This window comes from Thunnus albacares, chromosome 6 (assembly GCF_914725855.1).
Source record: "Thunnus albacares chromosome 6, fThuAlb1.1, whole genome shotgun sequence".
Lineage (NCBI taxonomy): Eukaryota > Metazoa > Chordata > Actinopteri > Scombriformes > Scombridae > Thunnus > Thunnus albacares.
The window spans coordinates 24,754,338-24,775,276 of record NC_058111.1 but is presented as its reverse complement, the minus strand read 5'-3'; the positions used below and the strand labels follow the sequence as shown (position 1 = coordinate 24,775,276).

Sequence of the window (20,939 nt, the reverse complement as noted above, 5' to 3'; positions counted from 1 at the left end):
CAAAGTGCACTTAAACTCCAGGGCTTTGTAGATAACTAATCGTGTGTGTTAATGCTTTATGCAGCAGCATCACCGCCCTTACACACACAAACACAAACACACACCCTCCTCCAGCTTTCTCTGTCTCCCTTCAGTTGGGAACACTTCAAGTGGCGGTGCACATGAATGGCTGCCATGGTAACTGCAAGGCCGAGACACAGTCAGGCTGACAGACATTTCCGACCCAGCCAGGCGTCGCCGCATTGGTGTTACCATGACAACTCGGTAAACAGCACGCCTTCTTCTCAAAAAGATGGAGACATTTTAGGCATCTTTAACATTTGGGGTGTGTTCTGTTTACATCTACACCAGAATTAATCTTCCTGTCAAAGTGTCAACCAGTGGAAGAGATGTATGAATCAGCAGCTACAGTATGCGCTCATGGCTGTTCATTACATACTATGTCTGTGAGTGTGTGGTCAATTTGACCATCTGTGTGTCGCTTGGGTGCAACAACAATGAGAACAGAGGTCCTCTAAGTAGGTCAGTTGTTGGTGTGAGGCTGGGCACACAGTGGTCCGGCTCAGTGGACCAGCTCCCTTTGTTCCACAGCACGGCTCAGCTCAGCGCTCCCACAGAAGCAGCCAGCATCGCCGCAGCCCCAGGGGTCAAATCTTTCCAGCAGCACAGCTCAGGGCTCCGTTTGCTTCTTTCCAGAGATATAGAGGTGATTACAGAGTGTGGTAATCTGAGGAATTTTCTTAGGATTACCTTAAAATTACATTTTCTGGCATGCACTGGCCTGTCATTGTTGGTTTAGTGTCACTCAAAAAAGAATGAGCAGTGGAAATACTTTAACATAATTTTTTTAGGTAAAACAGGTTATCTAAACAGTAGCTTTCACCTTTAAAGTCTTCCTTGATTGCACATGGAGACACATTCACCTGTTAGCTCATAAAGGATGTAATTGCTACAGTTAGTGTGTAATCCACCATAAGACTCATAACCCAGTAGTGGACACCCAGTTCCAGCCCTGTAGATAAAGCCTTTTAGGGTATGAGTGACATTTTCTGTAAGGGTTGGTTGACTTGTGTGGATGTTCATCCAGCTCCCCAAAGGGCTTTAAATTAGTAAATCAACCAAGCTAGTGAAATTCTATATATAATAACATATTATATCAAAAAGAGGTTTAACAGTACACCCACAGACTAACTGCATGATTGAGATGATATTTTTCAAAAAGATTTCATAAATCTTAATGTTTTAATTCATAAAATAAGCTTCCTTAACATTTTGACTAGTGTGAAAAGCACAGGTGTTGATAATAACATTAACGATGGCTCTGTTTTATTTAAGTGTCCCGGTAAGTCATAACAGTGAGTCAGCATGCACAATAGAGGGACCCTGAAACTGAATCAGCTAAATGGAATTCATGTCTTCTGTGAAAAATACCAATTCATTTCTGCTGTTGTTATCACAAGAACCGGCATAGGATCAATGTTTAATTTCAGTTTAAGCATGCTCAGATTAAACATCATAATCAGTGTAAAAGGGGAAGTAGTTGGTAGGTTCATCTGAAGTTTAAATCACCATTCCCTTATGTATTTAGGAGCATATTTAGTGATTGCTGCAGTCGTTCCTTCAAACGCAAACTGAATATCTGTGAAATTGACTGAAGTAAGCACTTTACACTGCAGCAGGAATCACTAATGACCAAAGTTGCACTCTGCGATGCGCTAAAATGCAGCTTGATAGCCCGAGGGTCTGAATGCCACACATTAAAATAGATGGTAACTATGCACAGTGGATAATACTTCATATTTTCTTTTCCCCATCTTGCTACACAATTGAAAAGCAGTGGCCTCAAGGGACAGTGAAATCACACGATATGTAAGTTAATATCAGTTTTGTGATGAGGCATTCACTCTAATTATTTGTTGGATATTGGCAGGATACAACAAGCATGTGTTGCAAAAAGTTTTTAATATTTAAATTTAGAAAAAACACACTTTTCACACCCTGGAAACAATAAAATGCCACATTTTTCAAAAATATTTTGACCCATACCTGATGTACATGTGATGATTGCGTGTCTTTTACAGTTATCCATTTTTAAAACCTAAGAAGACTGTCCTTTTACCTTTACCTTTCCTTATCATGGATTGCTAGTTAATTTATAGTTTTCAAAGGAAAAGGACCATGATCTATAGTAGGGCCCAAAAGTCTGAGATCAATTTCCCATTGAAGTGAATGGGATAGTGGTCTCAGACTTTTAGACCCTACTATATGTGCATGTGTGTGTGTCTGTGTGAAACCATGAAATGTGCATACCATAAAGCAAGGACCGGCTTATTGTGTGATTTAGAAGGCGCTACAGATGTAAAGTGACCTGAATGCTGGTGATGTCAGCCCCTCCATTCATGAAACACATGAATAATTGAGGAAGCAGCAGGCTCAGTGCACCAGCACCAAGTAGAGGGGGAATGCAAAGTGAAAGCCATCTCTTTCCTCATTTGCTCTGTCTCTTACTCGCGCGCTCTCTCTCTCTCTCTCGCTCTTTCTCTCTCAGCTTGCACATTCTCTCCCAATCTCCATCTATTGTCAGCCCGCTGCCGGGAAATTCTGAGAACAAGGTGCAGAAATCGCAAGAGAGGACCCTTGCTTGGATACTCGCGGATGCGGTAATCAGGCAGATGATCCAACGGCTGGAAGAGCAGAGGATGAAAAAAAGGGGGAATGGAGAAGTGCAGGTTGCTAGAGAGAACGGGCGCTTATCAGCTTCAATTAGACAAAGAAGAAGAGAGTGAATGATAGAAAGAGAGAAACACACAGCTTGATCTCCAGCTTCAGTGGTTTCTACCCGTCTGTCGGGAAAACAGGTTCTTTTTAACTCCCCCTGCCGCGTCCGCTTCCTCCTCCTTTTCCTCCCATCCTCCTGGCATGCTCCGGAACTCGTCCACCCTCCTCCTCCTCCTCCTCCCCTTTATCCCTCATCCCTCTCTCTTCTCTCCTCTCACCCTCCTCTTCCACCTCCTCCTCTCCTTCCTCTTATGCCTCATCCACGGCTCCCGCTGCGTGAATGAAGCCATTTGAAAGGGGCTGATCGCTGCGGAGCGGCTCTCTACATGGCTACGACCAGGTTAGTGCTGGTAGGAACTGCCTGCCTACCTGCCTGCGTTTAGGCAGAATTACACGGCACCTGCATAATGATAAGTTTCCCTGCCTGGCAAGATCAACATGTACTATTTAGAATGAGAGTTGAGAGCTGCTCCTCAGACCACCATTGCCTCTTCTTTGGCAGGTGGTGTTAAGGGTGATGTAAGCTGGTTATTAGGAGATCAGAGCTAGCCAGGGAAGATCAGTAGCCCTAAGCCTGCTAAAGAAAATCTCCCTGCCTGCCTCTTCCATCTTTTCTCTCTCTCCATTTATCTGTCCAGCTACCTTTCTTCTTTTACACCGAGAGAGAAAGGAAAGTGCAGTTGCGTTGTCCGTGGGATGATCCGCTGGATGAACAGCTCATTACTGGGGGCTGGCTACGAGGACATGGTGGTGTTTGAGTGTGTGACGGTGGCCAACGAGGGCTGCCGCTGCCTTGAGGGCTGCTACGGCGAGGTGCTGAGGGACTGTGTCTTTCACCAGGGGTATGACAGGCTCTTTGATGAATGTACGAGGGTGTGTGTTTGTGTTATTGCTGGTATGAGTGTGAGGAGAGACTGGATGGGTGGGGTAGGATGGGTTTGGTTATATAATATGTACAGTTTATGGGTGCATTTGAATGTAAAGGTGGTTAAGGTGGTAGTATGTTGTAGATTAGGTGTGTAATGTTGCTAAGTTTATCGTTTCAGTTAAAAAAAAGATGTGAGCTGTAATGTATTTCTGCGATACGTGGGCGTATGTCCACGCGCATGATCATGTTTATGTCTGCTTCTGTGTACTGTATGCGCATTCCTGTGCGTGCATGCGCAGTGGTTGCTGGCGAGTGTGGTGCTCCTCATGGCCTTTTCAAACCGAGCGGAGCTGAAGGGCCACTGCCAGATGGGTATTTTCCAGGGTCAGCAAAACTGTGAAAACAAGTGGGGCCCTCAGAAAGGCCCGGAACTCTGGGCTATTGTGAAGCTGAACGTTTGGACAGCTTGAGCCGGTTGGATTTAGAGCTTTAGAGCTTATTTAAAGAAAAGACTGTAACAAAAGTGGCGCAAGCAGCATGCTTGTTTTCCTTTTTATTTTTTCTTTCACTCTATGTGTAAGAACTTGACCTATTTTGAATGACTTTGACATGTGGGGATCCTGTCTGATCAACACCTTGAAGTCAAGTCTACTGTCTGTCTGTGCAGAGCTCTGTAATGCAGATGAGTTCTGTTGCTCGAGCCTGTGGGACCCATCCCTCTCGCATGGTATGCTAATGAATAGGCTGTGCTGTACAAAAAATGAGATTTTAGTGTTTTAATAATCAAGTAAGATGTTAACCGTTCTAGATGCAGCATGTGTAGATCAAAATCAGCTGGAATACACTGTCTGTATCCCTATTAATGCTTTTCCTTTTATTGTGTTCTATCAGTTTAATTTTCGAAACATTTGAAGTTACTGCTATATACCACAAAGCATCATAGTTAGTATGTTTTAATATAATATAATATAATATAATATAATATAATATAATATAATATAATATAATATAATATAATATAATATAATAACCTTTTCTCCTACAGTACAGAGCAGTAATGTGCCATTTATGAGTTAAATTTGAATAATGTTTGTATCAAGATGATTAGAAATCAATCATTATATGTGTAAAAACTGAGTCTGGACTGCGATGCTCTCTCTGTCTGTCACATTGTCTCCCTGCTGTATTTCCCGCTCAGACAGCATCTCTAACATCAGAGCTGGTGGAGTATATTTAGTCACACGCTCTGAATATTTAAACCACTCTCTCTGTTCACTGTTGCTATAGCGATATTCATTCTGAGCTGAGCTTTGTTTGAGCTCTGTAGTTGTGTGGGTGGCGCTCTTAGTGATATGGCTTTTTAATTGTTATTAAATTGTTTGTCAGCTCTCTCTGTATCATTGAAGGTAAATATGGACTACAGTCTTGGTGATCAGTTCATCAACACAACTCCATAGATAGTTACTCATCTGAGTGTACTGAGCACCAATTTTTAAGCACACTCTCCCATCACTGACTCAAGCTGCATGTGAATGCTATTTTTTTTTTTTCTTTTTTTTCGTCATTATTACACCTCAAGGCATGGTATCTCCCTGGCATTATCAATGGCTTGTGCATTACTGTATGTGTACTGTTGTGAAAGCCAGGTAGCAACAGCTGTGTCTATTATTCTACAGCACGATGAGCTCATTGTGTTTCCATTTAATTCTCCAAATGGTACAGTCCAGGGATAATGCACCAACAGGTACTCTTGTATTATGTCAAACTCTCAGTGTTTTGTTTCCTGAAGCATTAACTAACAAAAGCATCTATGATAGATGCTTTTGTTTTGCTCCTCTGCAGGCTAGTCTCAGCTGCATGTTCGCTCTATCCACACCACCATGCCGGTTCAAAGAGCAAACTGTTGTGAGAATGACTGATCGGGCTTAGTCATTCATATGCTGATGATGGATCCGCGCCCCCATTCTTCTCTGTCGTGTATCTGGAAAGGCGAGGTGATCCGTGAATTCCTCTTCTGCTAAAAACAACAAGTGCGGGGTTCCTGTACCAGGGAGATCCTGTCAGTTTCTACATGGAGGGAAACCATGAGAGATGATGCTCTCATTAATGTTTTGGTTTATGTAACTCTGCTTTTTGAGGCTTTTGTTACCCAACCACAACTCTTAATCATAGAAGTTATTGCTCTTCAGGCAGCCTTTAAAGAAATTAAATGAATATCTTACACTATAATTATCCAGAATTATTATCCATCTAATATTCTTGTTTAGTTCAATCTTTTTGCCAAAGAGGGGAATACATCCGGTCTGCATACATATTAGCATAATGAAAATATTAAAGTACTTGTAGTTGTGTAATTGACCTCAGGAAGTCTGGATTTAACCTCACACTAAATATCAGCCCCACCCAGTCTTGCACCACACTGTGTGAACCAGTGTGAATGTGTGTGCTTCTGAGCATATAATGAAAGATGACAGAATATCAGTAACCAAACTACTATAGACTTGGAAAACCATGTGTCCCACGGAGCAGCACAGCAAAGCTGACTGAAGATTCGTCTGCGTAAGGGAGGGAAGTCTGTTTATGTTTGTGTGGCAAGTTTGCAGGAGAATATGCAGTGGTGTAGATGCATTTACTCGGGAGCTGGGAACAGAGAGGTTTGTGCTGAATGTTTCCATCTATGATGTTGTTATGAGGGATCAATGAAAGAAACATAGTGATTGATAATGTATTGTGGGTCAAATATTCTTGATTAGGTGGCTGGTGGAGAACTTGGGCATTCACCATGAGATGCAGTGGTCCAATGTTCAAATACAAGCTCAACTGGAACTGCACATTTACCATAGTTGGAGACACTCTATACTCTGCTGCTGAGAAATGTTGATCCTCTTGTCATGTTGCACCTGTCCTGGTTAACAATGCCACTTGTCAACAACATGCAGAAAGTTACTGATGATTATCTTTGTGCCTAATCACCACATCATGTGTAGTCACCTCTCAAAGTCAAATTGCACATGTTGCAATTACACAGGCCAAAACAGCAATTTTTAAAGTAGTTTTTGACCAGTATAGTTGGGAAACATAGCCTGGGCTGCGTTATCAGTAGGTGTGAAATATTTTGCTTCACTCACAACCATCTTTGTGTTCCCTTTTAAAAATGATGTTCCTGTACATTTGTGCCAAACAATCTCTTCCTGTGGCTGTATTTTTTAAGAGTACACTGATAATTTTAGATGGACAAGAACTGCCACAGAATGGCCACAAGCAAATGTACAGCATGTTTAAGAAGCATCTCACCGCAGATGATGGTGAAATTATCCTGGGAGGAGACACATTTTATCACTGTGTTGCTCTGACCAAGGAGAACTGTGGCCCAGTGTTAGAAATGATTCAGTGATATTAGACTAACAGAACCGGAGGGCATCCTTCTCTTGCTGCATACTGATGACTATTGAATGTCATAGTGTGAAAACAGCTAAAACAGCACAGGTCTCACCTTGTGATTTTGACCTGATTATGGGGCGTAATTTCCACTGGCCACCTACAATGGCTGCGAAAAACTCAAAAGGCCCTCTCTTCAGCCAGTATTTGGTTTGTCCGTTCTGGGCTACCATAGAAACATGGTGGTGCAACATGGTGGGCTCTGTGGAAGAGAACCCTCTCCTTATGTAGATATAAAGGGCTCATTCTAAAGTAACAAAAACACAACAATTCTTATTTTCAGGTGATTATACACTAAGTAAAACATACTAATGAATATTATATTCCATTTCTGCCAATACGTCCCCCTAAACCTTACACACTGGTCCTTTACGGTGGTTGTAAAACTGCATGATTGTTCTATTAACCTATGTAACTTGAAAACAAGTCCACCTTAAACCACAGCAAGTATCTGTCAACAATGTATGAAAAGCAGAGTCTCTCTCGCTGCTAGCTTACTTTAATGTTAGACTCACACACCACAGGCTCAACAGGATAACTCGACTCTGCTTTCATATCAGAGATCAGATAAGACGGAGGTGCCTGTGGAAGACAGGGACAGCTAGGTAGGGAGAAGCAGCACTGAGTTGCAGGTAGATTATATGTGCTGTATAAAGGGATTAGATCATATATTCAAAACTTAGCTGTCACATAGGCTATTGTCCATGATTTGTTGAATAACTCAATCAGTCAATTTGAAAGTGATCAGTAACATCATCATCATTGATTTAATAGATATGTTCCCACCGGTAAAAACTGCAGGAAATGGAATTCAAAATTCAAATCAAGGACCCCCAGACCCACTTCTCAAACCAAAGTTACGTGGACAACTAGTCTCTCACATTACAGTATATCCACCCTACTGCCCTCTTAAGCTGTGTAAAATCAGCAGCTAAATATTACAATCTAAAGACAGTGAACATGTGTAGCCTGTTTTAGTTGATGTTCCTCCTATTGTCTGGATGTCTGGCCTGCAGGGGCTTCCCACAGTACTTTATAATGGAGACAGGCCACCTCGCCTAAAATAAAAACCACCTCTGCTCACATCATAAAAGATTAATATACTTATGTCATAAAACATTAACCTTCGGGAGAAAAGCACAGGTGTTATTTCACACCACAAATATATTTAATGAGTGCGGCAATCGTAAAAGCCGTCATCTATTAGCTAATGTGATCACAAGACAAGATGCATCAAGATCTGGGTGGCTCATCCGATTGCTAAATCATGTCGTGGGTGGAAACACTTGCCTGGTTCATTTGTCAGCCCCAAACAAAGCACACGAAAGGGTTTACGCCAACATGTGCAAAAGGGGAAAGTGATATGTTCTCTGGGAAGACAATGTCAGTCAGTCGATCTTCTGACTTTCTCCTGAAGTCCTATATAAATCTGGAATGAAAGGGCGCAACAGTTATTGGATGGATTGCCATATAATCTGGTACACAAATTCATGTCCCCCTCAGGATGAATTGAAATTTTTGTGATCTCTTGTCATCTCATGTATCATCAGGTCAAATCGTAATTGCTTTCATTTATGAGCAAATGACATGCTAATGACATGCTCATCAGCCTCAGTTGTCCTTTGCGTTTAGTGCCAATTAGCAAAGGCTAACATGCTATAGTAGTGAACATGGTATATGTCTGCTTAAAATGTTAGATTTCTCATTATGAGCAGGTCCAACATTAGCATTTATCTCAAAGCACCGTTGTGCATACGTACAGCCTGACAACGCCGATAGCATGGCTGTAGTCTCATACGCCTTCCACACCAACTAGCACGTGTGTGTAACCCAGACAGTCTCCTGGCTCAGACAGAGATTATTATGCAGGCTGAATATCAATGTATTCTGCTTCCTGCTATCTTAGTGTGCATTTGTTTGTACCCAGATATACCCTGACATACACCAGCTGATAAGCCACTTTTTTTTATAGAATAGATTTTGTTTTAAGCGTAAAATGAAGGCTGAATAGAAACCTGGTTGATTACAAATTTCAAGTGCAGCTCAGCACTAAGGAGGCCTGTGGCATTCACCTGCCATTGACCTGTGGCAGTTGTAGATATGCACTTCAAATAATAGATTTTCACCGATGAACGGATTTCAAAGAGGAATTTCCTGCAAATTCATTCCTAATCAGGTCAGTAGGGACTAATCAGTAGTCAGCACAGAGTACACAATGTACAGTACCATCAAAATGATCATCCACTGAACAGCAGACCATTTGGTAATCATATAAATTGATGTCAGAAGTACCATCATACACCAGGCCTGCATGATCTATCCTCTTGCATTAAACAGATGTGAAGGCTTTGTGATGTCCTTGCATTTTAAAAATCAACCAGTACTACTAGTACAGCTAACCCTGACAGTCGGACAGAAGCTGTCAACGCTACTCTCTATGATTCAATGCTCTAAGCTGCTCTGAAGTTCTGAACGTAACAGTAGATCAGTAATTCATGGCCACTAACAGCGGACATTGGCTAGCAGTGACGTAACGGCTTGCATAATGCCATGCTTCAAGTAACCGGGCCTCGCGAGCTCACTGCTACACAGATCACTTACAGAGCCTTTTGTTAGCTTCTGTCATTGCTGAGCCACTGATGTGTGTGTACGTGCCTGTGTGTGTGTGTGTGTGTGTGTGTGTTTATAAAAGAGGGTGTCTAGTGCTGGATCACAGAGGTTACCTGATAGGAACTTTGTATACAATGCAAGGACAGTGACTACCTGTCTTAAGACAACAGCCCGTCCACTTGGCTGGAGAGCTATTAACTGTAGTATTAAAGCAAATCCCCATGTTAAAGTCAACATATATCTCAATTTGAGATAACAGAATCATCTACTTTGATAGCCAGGACGATGCTTTCCACATGACATTGCATCTCTGATCATTTAATCCTCGTTATGTCTTGCACAGTGCTTTTTGCGACACCCGTGATGGAAACCGGTTCAGTTTATCAGGAAAAAGAGGCTGAAATATTGTACAGCCTCATATTTCACAGGTTTTTAAAGAAACAGCTCAATAAATGTCAGAGTCGAGACAGGCAAGTTGGATGTTTTTCCAGATGCAGTACATTTCTTAATCTAATTGGTGATGGGCTAAAATACAAACATATTGATTTCCTTGTTGCTTTCAAAGTGCAGCATTAGAGAGTAAATCCTCAGGTCATATGTGACGGTGTCTTACTACATTTGTTTCCCTCACTGCTGCTGTTGTGTTGTTGGTTTCCAGTATTAGTGTAGCTGTTATTAGCCAGGTTAGCACATGCTGCTTCAAGCCTGTTAAGCCTCAAGTGATGTAAGTCTGAGGAAAGACTGTATGTGCTGTGCTGCTTCCATCTATAACACACTAACTTCCATGGTGTTTACATTTATGTATCCAAGGGAATATTGGAGTATATGGTGTAATTTATAATGTTAAAACTTGATTAACTCTTTTCTCATCCCTCTTTCTCTTTCTCTCTCTCTTGTCTTTTAGCACTGCCAGTAACTCAAACAAGAGCACACCCGCTTGCTCACCGGTCCTGCGTAAACGCTCGCGCTCTCCCACACCACAGAGCCAGGAGGGTGAGAACATGGTGGAGAAGGGTTCGGACCATTCCTCTGACAAGTCCCCCTCCACGCCCGAGCAGGTTGTCCAGAGAACCTATTCCCTGCAGTCAGCACGAAGCGGGGGAAAGAACTCAAAGGTGAGGCACCGTGAGACCCTCCTTTTTTACCTGTTTACTCGGCTCGTTCGTTCAGTACCCGTTCAATAGAGATGTTATATTTAAAACTTATTTAAGATCTATCTCTCAGCATTTTGAGCACTGAAACCACATAAAGCTTCCAGCTCTGTTGAGAATGTTCAACAGTGTCCTCTCCACTGAATAGAGTTGGCACTGTGAAGAGAGGTTCCCAGTAGAGAGCAACCATACAGCACTTTGTGCTTCACAAAGCTGCTCGCTAACATTTCCACAGAGTGACTGTTATGAAAGGCTTCACTGTTGAACACAAGGTGCCAGTTTTGCAGACATGGATTAAGGTTGGACGAGTCAGGATAAAGCTTAAGACACTTTTTTTGAAACTATGCATTATCTCTGACCAGTCTCATCATACTTAGTGTGTGTGATGACCAGGTAGACATATTGGATACATAAAAAACACAGCACTTCCTTTGACCTGTAGTATACCTCAACGTTACACATATGCTAACATTTGACACTCAAACTCATAACCGTCACATTCACTTTAATGCAAATTCAATATGAGATGTGAAACAGTTATACAACCTATATATATATATATATATATATATATATATATATATATATATGTATATATATATATATATATATATATATATATATATATATATATATATATATATATATATATATATATATATATATGTATATATATATATATATATGTATATATATATATATATATATATATATATATGTATATATATATATATATATGTATATATATATATATATATATATATATATATATATATATATATATATATGTATGTATATATATATATATATATATATATATATATATATATATATATATATATATATGTATGTATATATATGTATGTATATATATATATATATATATATATATATATATATATATATATATATATATGTATGTATATATGTATATATATATATGTATATATATATATATATGTATGTATATATATATATATATATATATATGCTTCCTCTTGTGTAAAGTAGAAACAAATCAATAAGACAACAGTGAAATAAGGTCAGCAGCTGTGTGCTTTTCTTAGTGATTTTACTGCTGTCATACTTAATGGCATCAGCCCATCATTTTGGATTAGATTTTATATGGCCAGAATGAAGTTTTCTTAAGTCTATGATGCTCGAGATAATACGGCAACTCTTGCTGTCACATGTGCAGTCAGCTATGTATAAACTGTGACAGAGTCGGGCCATCTTTATTCCGAGTGACGTATCCGTTGTGATTGGTTATTGACTTGTGCGTACTGCTGTGTTACTAGTGAGCTGTAACTATCACTCTCCCCCCCTCAGGAGAGACTGCACCCTCCTCTCCATCCCAGCCTTTCATTTTTACATCTCATATACTCCTTAGCCTCTTTATTTCTCTTTCAAATAACTACAAGGTAATGATAGAAAGGAAAGTTGAGTATTGAAATGCTGTCACCCAAAAGCCCTTTTAGTTAAGTTGATTTTAGCTTAGCTTGACTTAGCTTGCTTTTACTTGAAGATGTCACACACTATCAAATCAAGGGTAGGTAATGAGTCATGTCTCCATTTGTTTGTTTGACCACTTGAGACGAGATCTGGACAGATACAGTCAGGTATCAGGCGGTTTTAGTTAAAGTTTTAGTTTGATAAGGTGCAAACAGCATGAAACGTTGCAACATTTTAACTCAAGCTTTACCTAAAACCATGTGGACTTATTCCTATTCCAAAACTAGCAATGTATTTTTTTTTCTACTTCGGCCAAGAAAGTTGTTGTTTTTGACCCTTTTAGTTTATTCGCTTGTTAGACGGATATCCCCTACACCTTATCAACAGATTTCCATGAAACACTGCACATAGGTGGATCATGATAGTCGAGGTCTGATATTTCCAACATTTAATAATTTGCATTTTACCATAATCCCGAGAACATGTTTGCACATTTAAGAAATTAATTCTGCATAAAATTCAAGTGGCAGGAATGATGTGTTTAGGTGTAACAGCAAGTTAGTGAACTTAAAAGAATTGGCTGACATTTGTTATGTGTGTTTTCTGATTACTGGTTAGAGACAGCATTCTTTTACAGTAGTTATATGCATTATAAAAGTGTATGGCGCAAAAAGTCAGACATCTTTTAGTTTTTAATCTTAACAGTGACTGCAGAGTTGGAGAAGTTGGAGAAGAATTCAATGAAAATCAGACAAAGTGAAAGACAACAAAGTTATCATTCAATTTTTTTTCCTTTGGCTCAACCTTTACTTTTAAGGTGTTGTAAGTCTTTATTTAACCTGTATGCTCCTTCTCATTCGCATCTCCCCTCCACAACTAAAGTCAATGATAAATTACATTTTTCACTAGTTGAGATTATTTCACAGAAGGAGCATGTGGCTCTAATGTTTTGTCCCAAAATGTTAGAATGAAGCCATCTCACCCCCTCCTTCATTTACCTACTCACTCTGTCCGCATCTGTCTACTGTTTTTAAATCACTTGTTGTTTCAGTCTTTTTCATTCATTCGTTTCTTTGTCTCCACGACACAGTGTGCACGCCTTCTCTCTATGCTGCTGCTGTTGCTACATGCCATATGATAATGTGTGCCATCTGATAATGACTGTTCAGCTCTTCTGTTGGTACTTTCAGCTGTTTCTTCTTGCAGTTTATTTTGTTTTAGTTTCATTTTTTTTTCTATCTGAATTTTTCTTTGTTCTTCTCCTGATTGCATGCTAGTCTCACAAGCGACTTTCCAAAGTAAGCATTACTCTTTTTTCTGTTCTTCAAAATATTTCTGTCCCCCCTCTTCCCCACCTTCCCTGTGCCCCAACTCTTGTCTTGTGAGCTGCTCTGTGGAAAATGTCCCAACCTTGTTTGTAATGCTTCACCCTGAACCCAGCCTGCCCCTATGCACACTGCAACCATTGCAAACCACCATCTGCACCCACGATCATAACAGATGGAAAAATCTTACAAACCAACAGCCAACCTCACTCACTACCTTTCCTTTACCTTTACCTTCCCTTTTCTTTCCTTTCCAGTGATATGCAATGTAGCAAATTCCTGATTACGCTTCCAAATATTTATATTGATCTCTAAATATATGATGTAAACGTAGAGAAAGAAGAAGAAAATAATAATGAGCAAATACACATGTAATAATGAACTTCAGCCTTATTTTAAGACGTCATCTTAGATTCCAAGATGAGAAAAGTTCCTGTCTTCTACTTTGGCCTGTATGCTGTCCCTCTCTTTAGAAACTTTTACATTTTGGTAATGAGAGCTTTATATCTGTCATGCTGCGGAACTGCCCGGCTGCAGAGGGATAAACTCTTAAAAATCCTGCCAGCATCCCAGTCCCGAGCTCCAGGACTTCATCGTTATTTGAGCAGCCACTCTCTCTTTCCACATCAGAGAATCTTTCGCTCTTTTTTCTCGCGCCACGTGCCCAAAATCCCCCCCACCCCCTCCCCTGTCGTGTAAATGTACTGCAGACTGCTGTCACGTTTTAGTGTATCGCCCATATTGTCGCCTCATCCATCCAAGTTGTTGCTTTGTCAGACTTCATCTCACTTTTTTTTTTTGTCACCGTACACATTAAAATTTTGCTGAGTATGAAGGGTCTCTTATTAAAATGCTCATATGTGTCAAAATGTCATAGACACAGGCAGAAATTGGAAACAGTAAACGGCCTCATGATGCACAATCCGTTTCACATACATACACGCACATATCCCTATTGATTACATCACCCCTTATTTCTGTGCCAAGCCCCCTATCACCCCACCCCCCACCCTATTGCAATCCCCCCACGTGAGCCTCTGTGGTCAGCGATGGCCACATGACCCGCGAAATGGTGTGAGGTCGTCCCAGCAACGTGAGTTTGATCACCCTAACCCTAATGCAATCCAAATAAAAGAGTGCATTCAGCAAAAGGGGGGCATGCTGCCTCTCCGCAGAAAAGGGCCATATGACGGCGGCAGTGACGAGGATGCACCGATAATCAATGTGGCTTACATGCAAGCAAAGTGGAGAGTCCAATTTAGAGGCACAGTAACATCTTTTTACGTCAGACCTCTGGAACTGTTGCATTGTAACAGCAGTAATGTAAGTTAGAGTACAAGATCATCGGACCCTTTCTCTCATTTTCTCTTTCTTTCTGTGTTCATGTTGCTCACTGCTTTGGTTAACATTTTGTTTTCTCTTTAATTTTTCTTTCAGTATGACAGACTAAACCTGATTAAAGTAAGCATTTCTTCTTGTTTTCATTTGACCCATTGACAACCCCCTCACCCCTGCTGGCCCCCATTAAACCCCCGGCCCTCCACTTCCTCTGTAGATGTGCGAGTGTAGGCTCCCCTTTGATATACTCAGTCCCTCGTGTCCTTTCCGATGCTTTCCATTCCCTGAATGATTGTGAAAGGACTTTAAAAAAAAGGGTCTTTACATCAAGAGCTCTGCATTATGTGAAGTCTGTTGTAATGTGACATTCACAGCTTATTTCTTTTTGAATCTGACAAATTGACAGCACTGTAGCATTTGTTCGTAGTGACAGCCATCACTCTCACATTTTACTGTCTAACAGTTCTGTTGTAAAAGCCATGAACATATTTGAAAGCCCTCTTTCAGCTGTGAGATTTTTTTTTGTTTCCTCCAATTTCCCACCTAAAATTAACTTTGTAATTTCATTGTCAAATATAAAAAACAAAGATACTACTGGAAACATGGGCAGTTTCAGGCTGTGTATATGCAGTGCTAATCCATAGCGCCATATATGGTGAAATTTGAACTAAATAATAAGGTTTATAGTTCAATAAACAGACAGGAGTCTCTATGTAACAGCTGGATAGTCTCTTTCTTTCTGTCTCAGTGTTTCTGTCTGTTAAACAGACCACACACATACAATCACAATAAAAAGTCTCTCTGCATGTAAACGAAGCCGTCATAAATTTCACAGGCTCGCTAGCATGCAGTCACACAAAGTCAAACACAGTGGCACACGTACACATGCCACCTTATCCGGACAGTAGCCTCAAAGTAATTCCTATCTCGTGTCTCTGTCACCTTCAGATCAGATTAGCCCACATTAGCCCAGCTATCGTCACAGCCGGGCCTCAGGCCTGCTATACTGTATGTGCTGCAGCTCACTGCTCACTAACACCACACACACAGAAGATAACTACCAAACACTGTCACACAGAGAAAACTCGGATGCACAAAAGAAAAATTAAAGTGTTTCAGGTTTTTGAAAAAGAAACATACGTTTAGCAGTGCTATGTTTAGGTTGTGATGCAAGTGATGTGGCCATTTGTTAGGCTGCTTGTCAAGTAAGTGTTAAAACATATTCCAAAAAACATTCTTACTCCACCTTCACTTCAGTTTTGATAATCACTGTTCCTATAATAGGCTGTTAGTACGTTTGCAACAAATACAGTAATGTGTAACCATGGTCTTGCTCGGGAAGCTTTTAATCTAAATAGATGTAACTAAAAGGTTTCAAACATTAGAAACAAAATTTTGTCTCTGGTTGATTTTTGTTACTACATTGAGTGTTGCCTCAATATAAAATATGCTCCTTTTATTCATTGTACTACTGTAATCAGACACTGGATATCACTTCTTACCCCATCTATTCCCACTCTTCTCCACCTGAATACCCTACCCCTTGTTTCACCCTCTGAATGATCACCTGCATGTTTCCCCCTCTGGGACTTTTGCTCCTACACTGTTAGAGGCAAAACTGTGTTACATGTGGCTGGAAAATGTTTATTAAGATGCTGTATATCTCTGCTGCCCTCTGCTGTTATAAAACTGCAACAGAATCTATGTGTTGTTTATGAAGAGCACACAGATTCATAAATGATTGTAAGTCGCCAGCGAATGGAGCGTTTGAATCACGAATAGCAAGAAATACACATCTTAAGTCACATAATGGAGAATAAGGAATAAAATCCTTTTTTTCATTCACAGTTTAGCTTTTCTTTGGAAATATTTCACTTGTTATTAAGTGTTGAAATCAATTTCTTAGAATAGGTAATATGGTAGTTGTACATTATTAATTAATAGAAAATTCTCAAAATTGTTTCACAGAACTTGTGTGATGGAAGAAAAACCTTTCAGATACTTTATGCAAGACCAAATGATTTGACATTTTGCATTTCAAGAACATGAAATATATAGCAACACAATTTTTCACAGAATATGCTTAATGTGCTGATACAGTATGTGGCAGGTTTGGGGTGAAATTACTTTCAGTTCTCTTCAGAAATAGAAAAGAAAAAAGTTTCTTTTTTTTTAAAATAATTAATAAATGATTTATTTAAAGGTCTATGTGTCATTCTGTGATCATCAGTATTATTTGAATGTAGAAGTTAGTGAACTGAAAGAGAATTTCGCCCCGATGTCCAGCATATACTTCAACACTGTGAGGTTCATAATCAACTGAACATTCAAGAGAATTTAAATGTCTCTGGCTTTTAAGTAGAATTGATAGCTTCCTGTAATTCCTGGCAGGAAGGAGTGCGAGGTACAGTTTGACCTTCACGCTTGCTGTAACTTGTTATGATCAGGTGGATCATGTTTCACGCCCTCTGTACGTCTGTATGCGCCCACAAGCCTGCTGCAGTGTGTATGACTTATTAGTTAAAAATATCTCTCCCTCTCTCTCTCTCTATCTCTCTCTCTCTCTCTATCTCTCTCTCTGTCTCTCTCTGTCTCTGTCTCTCTCTCCGCAGAAGAGCCAAAGCTGGTACAATGTAAGTCAAGCTTTTTTTTCCTACAATACCAACATGTGTTTGTATATGTGCAGTTCATTTTTTTAAAGATGTGTGCGCGTGTGTGTGTGTGTGTGCTTGTAGCTTATGTTCTGGTGTGTGTGTTCACGTCATGTGGGTGACTCCTGGAAGTCTCTTGGAGTTGCTTTAATGACGAGTGCCGCTTAGGAGATGAAAGGTCATTGTCCTTGACCCTGTTTATTGTAGCACCAGTTCACTTGTGTGGGTTACTGGTCCTCCAGACTGGGATTAGCGTGGTCTTAAAAGAGCAACAGGTGGACTCTTCTGATACAGGGAATCATGGGAATAGAAGGACTAGAGTAGGACTAGCTTGAGAATATTAAAATTTCTTCTTTGACAGAATAAGAGTATTGCAGTTTTATATTGTACCACAAGGTGGTGTGCTAACTTTATTTCTGACACCGTCATAATTCTTTCAGATGTGGTCAGTTTCTAAATAAACCCACAAAGTGAGCAAGTATGGTGTTGGACTTGACTCCATGCAGCTTTAGTTTCTCCAGAAGTGTCTCTACTGGACTTATTCCCATCTTATGTTGTTTTATTTCTTTTTTTTATTATTATTATTATTATTCCCTGTGTGTACACTCTTCCCCTCTCTCCCCAGCATGAAAGACAACACATCCTGAGAGTAAGCATGACTTGTATTCTTGTGCAACCCTGGATCTTGCTTTCTCTCTTTCTCTCTCTGGTTGTCAGACTGGTGGGAGGAAAATATCCCTCCTGCCTGCCTGTTTCTCATTCCATTGACTTCACTCAGTGTTGTTCCCACCTAATAGCAAAGCCACACATTTTAAAGTAGACATATCTTAAATTTTTGTATACCTAAAGCTCTGTAGCTTCAAATTATCTGCTAATGGGCCTATTTGCTGCATCAAAACTTCTGCTTACTTCTGCTTACCGTAAGACTGCTCTGGATTTGTATTTTACGAGTCCATCAGATGTGGTCAAGGGCCTGCCGCGACTCAAACATCTAATTCTGGTACGCAACAGGTGGTAACAAGTGCACTGAGTTTCTCACTGTACTAAACAAATCAACAAACCATCGCAAGGGCCTCTGGACGAGCCTTGAATGCCTTTGAACAACAGGAGAATGGAGCATGGTGCTTTAGGTCATGGCATGTTTTCTTCCAGTCCAACTCTGTTTCCCCCATGTCCTAAAAACATGGACATTGGGACCTTTGGTTTCAGTGTAGGGGTATCACAATCAGAAGACAACACAGAGACCTCCTTGGAGATAGTGATGTGTTCAAATGAGGCTTGGTCCAAAAAGTCCAGACAGCGTCTTAAATATTTCTCTAATGCACTCAGCTGTAGTAAGCCACTCACATTTCCTCTACTAATAAGAAAGGAGCATAACAAGTAACAATTTAGGGTTGATGTTGCTCTGACATGTACCCTGTTAATGTCTAAAAGATGTAAATGTCATGTTTGCAGATGACAAACAGCTGATTGCCAGCACAGTATACATCAAGTGTACAAGATACCAGGACCATCTGGTCTTGTCTTTAAATACACTGCAAAAAGATAATCTGTTAATATAATTCATTTTGTCTAATAGAGAGTCTTAGAAGGATAATGCTGGTGATATTTGATATTTTTTTCAATGTCAGCAAATCCTCCTATTAAATGACCAAAGCCAAAAATAAATTACTTACTAACAAGTATCATCACTGCCAAAGCAAATCAGCAGCTGAAAATTGTCTCCAACAGATGAACTATTTCGTCCTGTTTGAGTAATGTTTGCAAAAAAACTACAGTACCCAGCTGTTTTAGAAAATGATTTTAACTTTATATGTGAGACCTGTTTTTAAAGTTTTACATCCTCAGTAGGAACCAATGTGCTTGGTTCTGAGTGCCACAGACAAGTCGAAAAGTATTGAGAGATGGATTAAAGCATTATTTGTTTTGGTCATTTCAGGGGATTTCTTAGCAATATCAAAGATACAAAATAATGCCAGCCTTATTCTTTCAAGCAAAGTAATCTTTCAAGTAGAGTATTACACCTGCTTCTAATACAACTTGTCTTAAAATCCTTATGAAACTATACGTAATGTGCTCGTGATCATCACTGGGAATAAGTGCAATGGTCAAACAACAATGACAGAAACTTTTCTTGATTTAACACAAGTCATTTTCTGTTTTCAGTCTATCCTGATAGTTAGATGCTGTTTAGAGTTGGTAGTGTGTGGAATTTACCATCACAACTGATTCACAATGGTGAATTTAAAAATGTTCCTCTCAGTATACCAGCAGTGTTCCTGACATCTTGTACACTCATCCTACATCATACAATTAATACCGAAGCTCAGTCAATAAGTGAAATATGTCCAATAGGTACTTTGACTTCAGACAGTTCTGTCTGTATGTGTAGGTGTCATACCTATGATGCACCTGCATGTCAAAAAGTGCATGCATGTGCGTACGTGCGCACCTCTACATGGCAATGATGACCTCCCATGGCACTGAAACCACAGTGATTACAAATCCATCCGTCCCAATGTGAGTTCTGAGCCTGTTAGAGGTCCGCACAGTGGCAGCCCTTCCTCAACAGACCATCTGAAAGCCCTTGTTCATTTGATTTGCATCCACACAAGTTTGTCACAAAGCTTCTTCTGCAACCATGCACTCAGTCTCCAAGAAGTTAGCAACAAGAGGGAAAACACTGACAAACAAACAGTGCGTGAATGAGTGAGATTAACACACAGTGAACCCACTGAATTTGTTTGGATCTACATAAATAGATGCAGAGTACATCAGGCCTTTCACATTGCTCCACTGGGATCAATAAATACGCCGAAATACCTAACTTTCCATGAAATGAAGAATAGCCACAGTAAAAAGGATGGAACTATTGTTAACAGGATGAACACACACCTCCCCCCCTAAACCACAGAAACCCCACCCTGCTTTACAGTACCAGTCTCTTCCATCCCCTACTGTTTGTCCAGGGAGTTAATAGTTAACCAAATCCATAAACGCTGTGTATCTACTGTCCCACCTCATCCTTAGTCTCACACTGTCACCTGAACACTGAACTCGTCTGCATCAGTGCAACAATGGCCTCTTTCTTTCCTTGATTTATCGGAGAAAATGAATTGAATGAGCTGGATATAAAGGATCGTTCTGAGAGAATTTCCGAAGGACAATTTGTTCTGGCGGCAAAATGAGCTCTCATTCCACTGAAATTTCAACCGCATGATGTAAAGGCATTCTCAACTGGGTGAAGGCCTTCTTAGAGCTGCATGTTAATGACCTGCACTGTTTTCCAAGAGGCCTACTACTGAGGATTATTTCCCCCAAGTCTACA

The 20,939-nt window shown here is 40.2% G+C and overlaps 1 protein-coding gene across 4 annotated transcripts in view; it reads left to right on the top strand.

Annotated features, from left to right (window-relative positions):
* gramd1bb (GRAM domain containing 1Bb) overlaps positions 1 to 20,939 on the top strand; it is a 76,001-nt gene that overhangs the window by 38,078 nt on the left and 16,984 nt on the right. For 2 of the 4 annotated variants that reach the window (XM_044353466.1, XM_044353467.1), the window contains exons 4-5: positions 10,599 to 10,809; positions 17,573 to 17,593. In XM_044353466.1, the coding sequence (XP_044209401.1) occupies positions 10,599 to 10,809; positions 17,573 to 17,593 (232 nt within the window). Of the gene's footprint in view, positions 1 to 10,598; positions 10,810 to 13,574; positions 13,596 to 15,059; positions 15,084 to 17,572; positions 17,594 to 18,236; positions 18,261 to 20,939 lie in introns of all 4 variants that reach the window. The other 2 variants (XM_044353463.1, XM_044353465.1) reach the window with 2 other exon arrangements.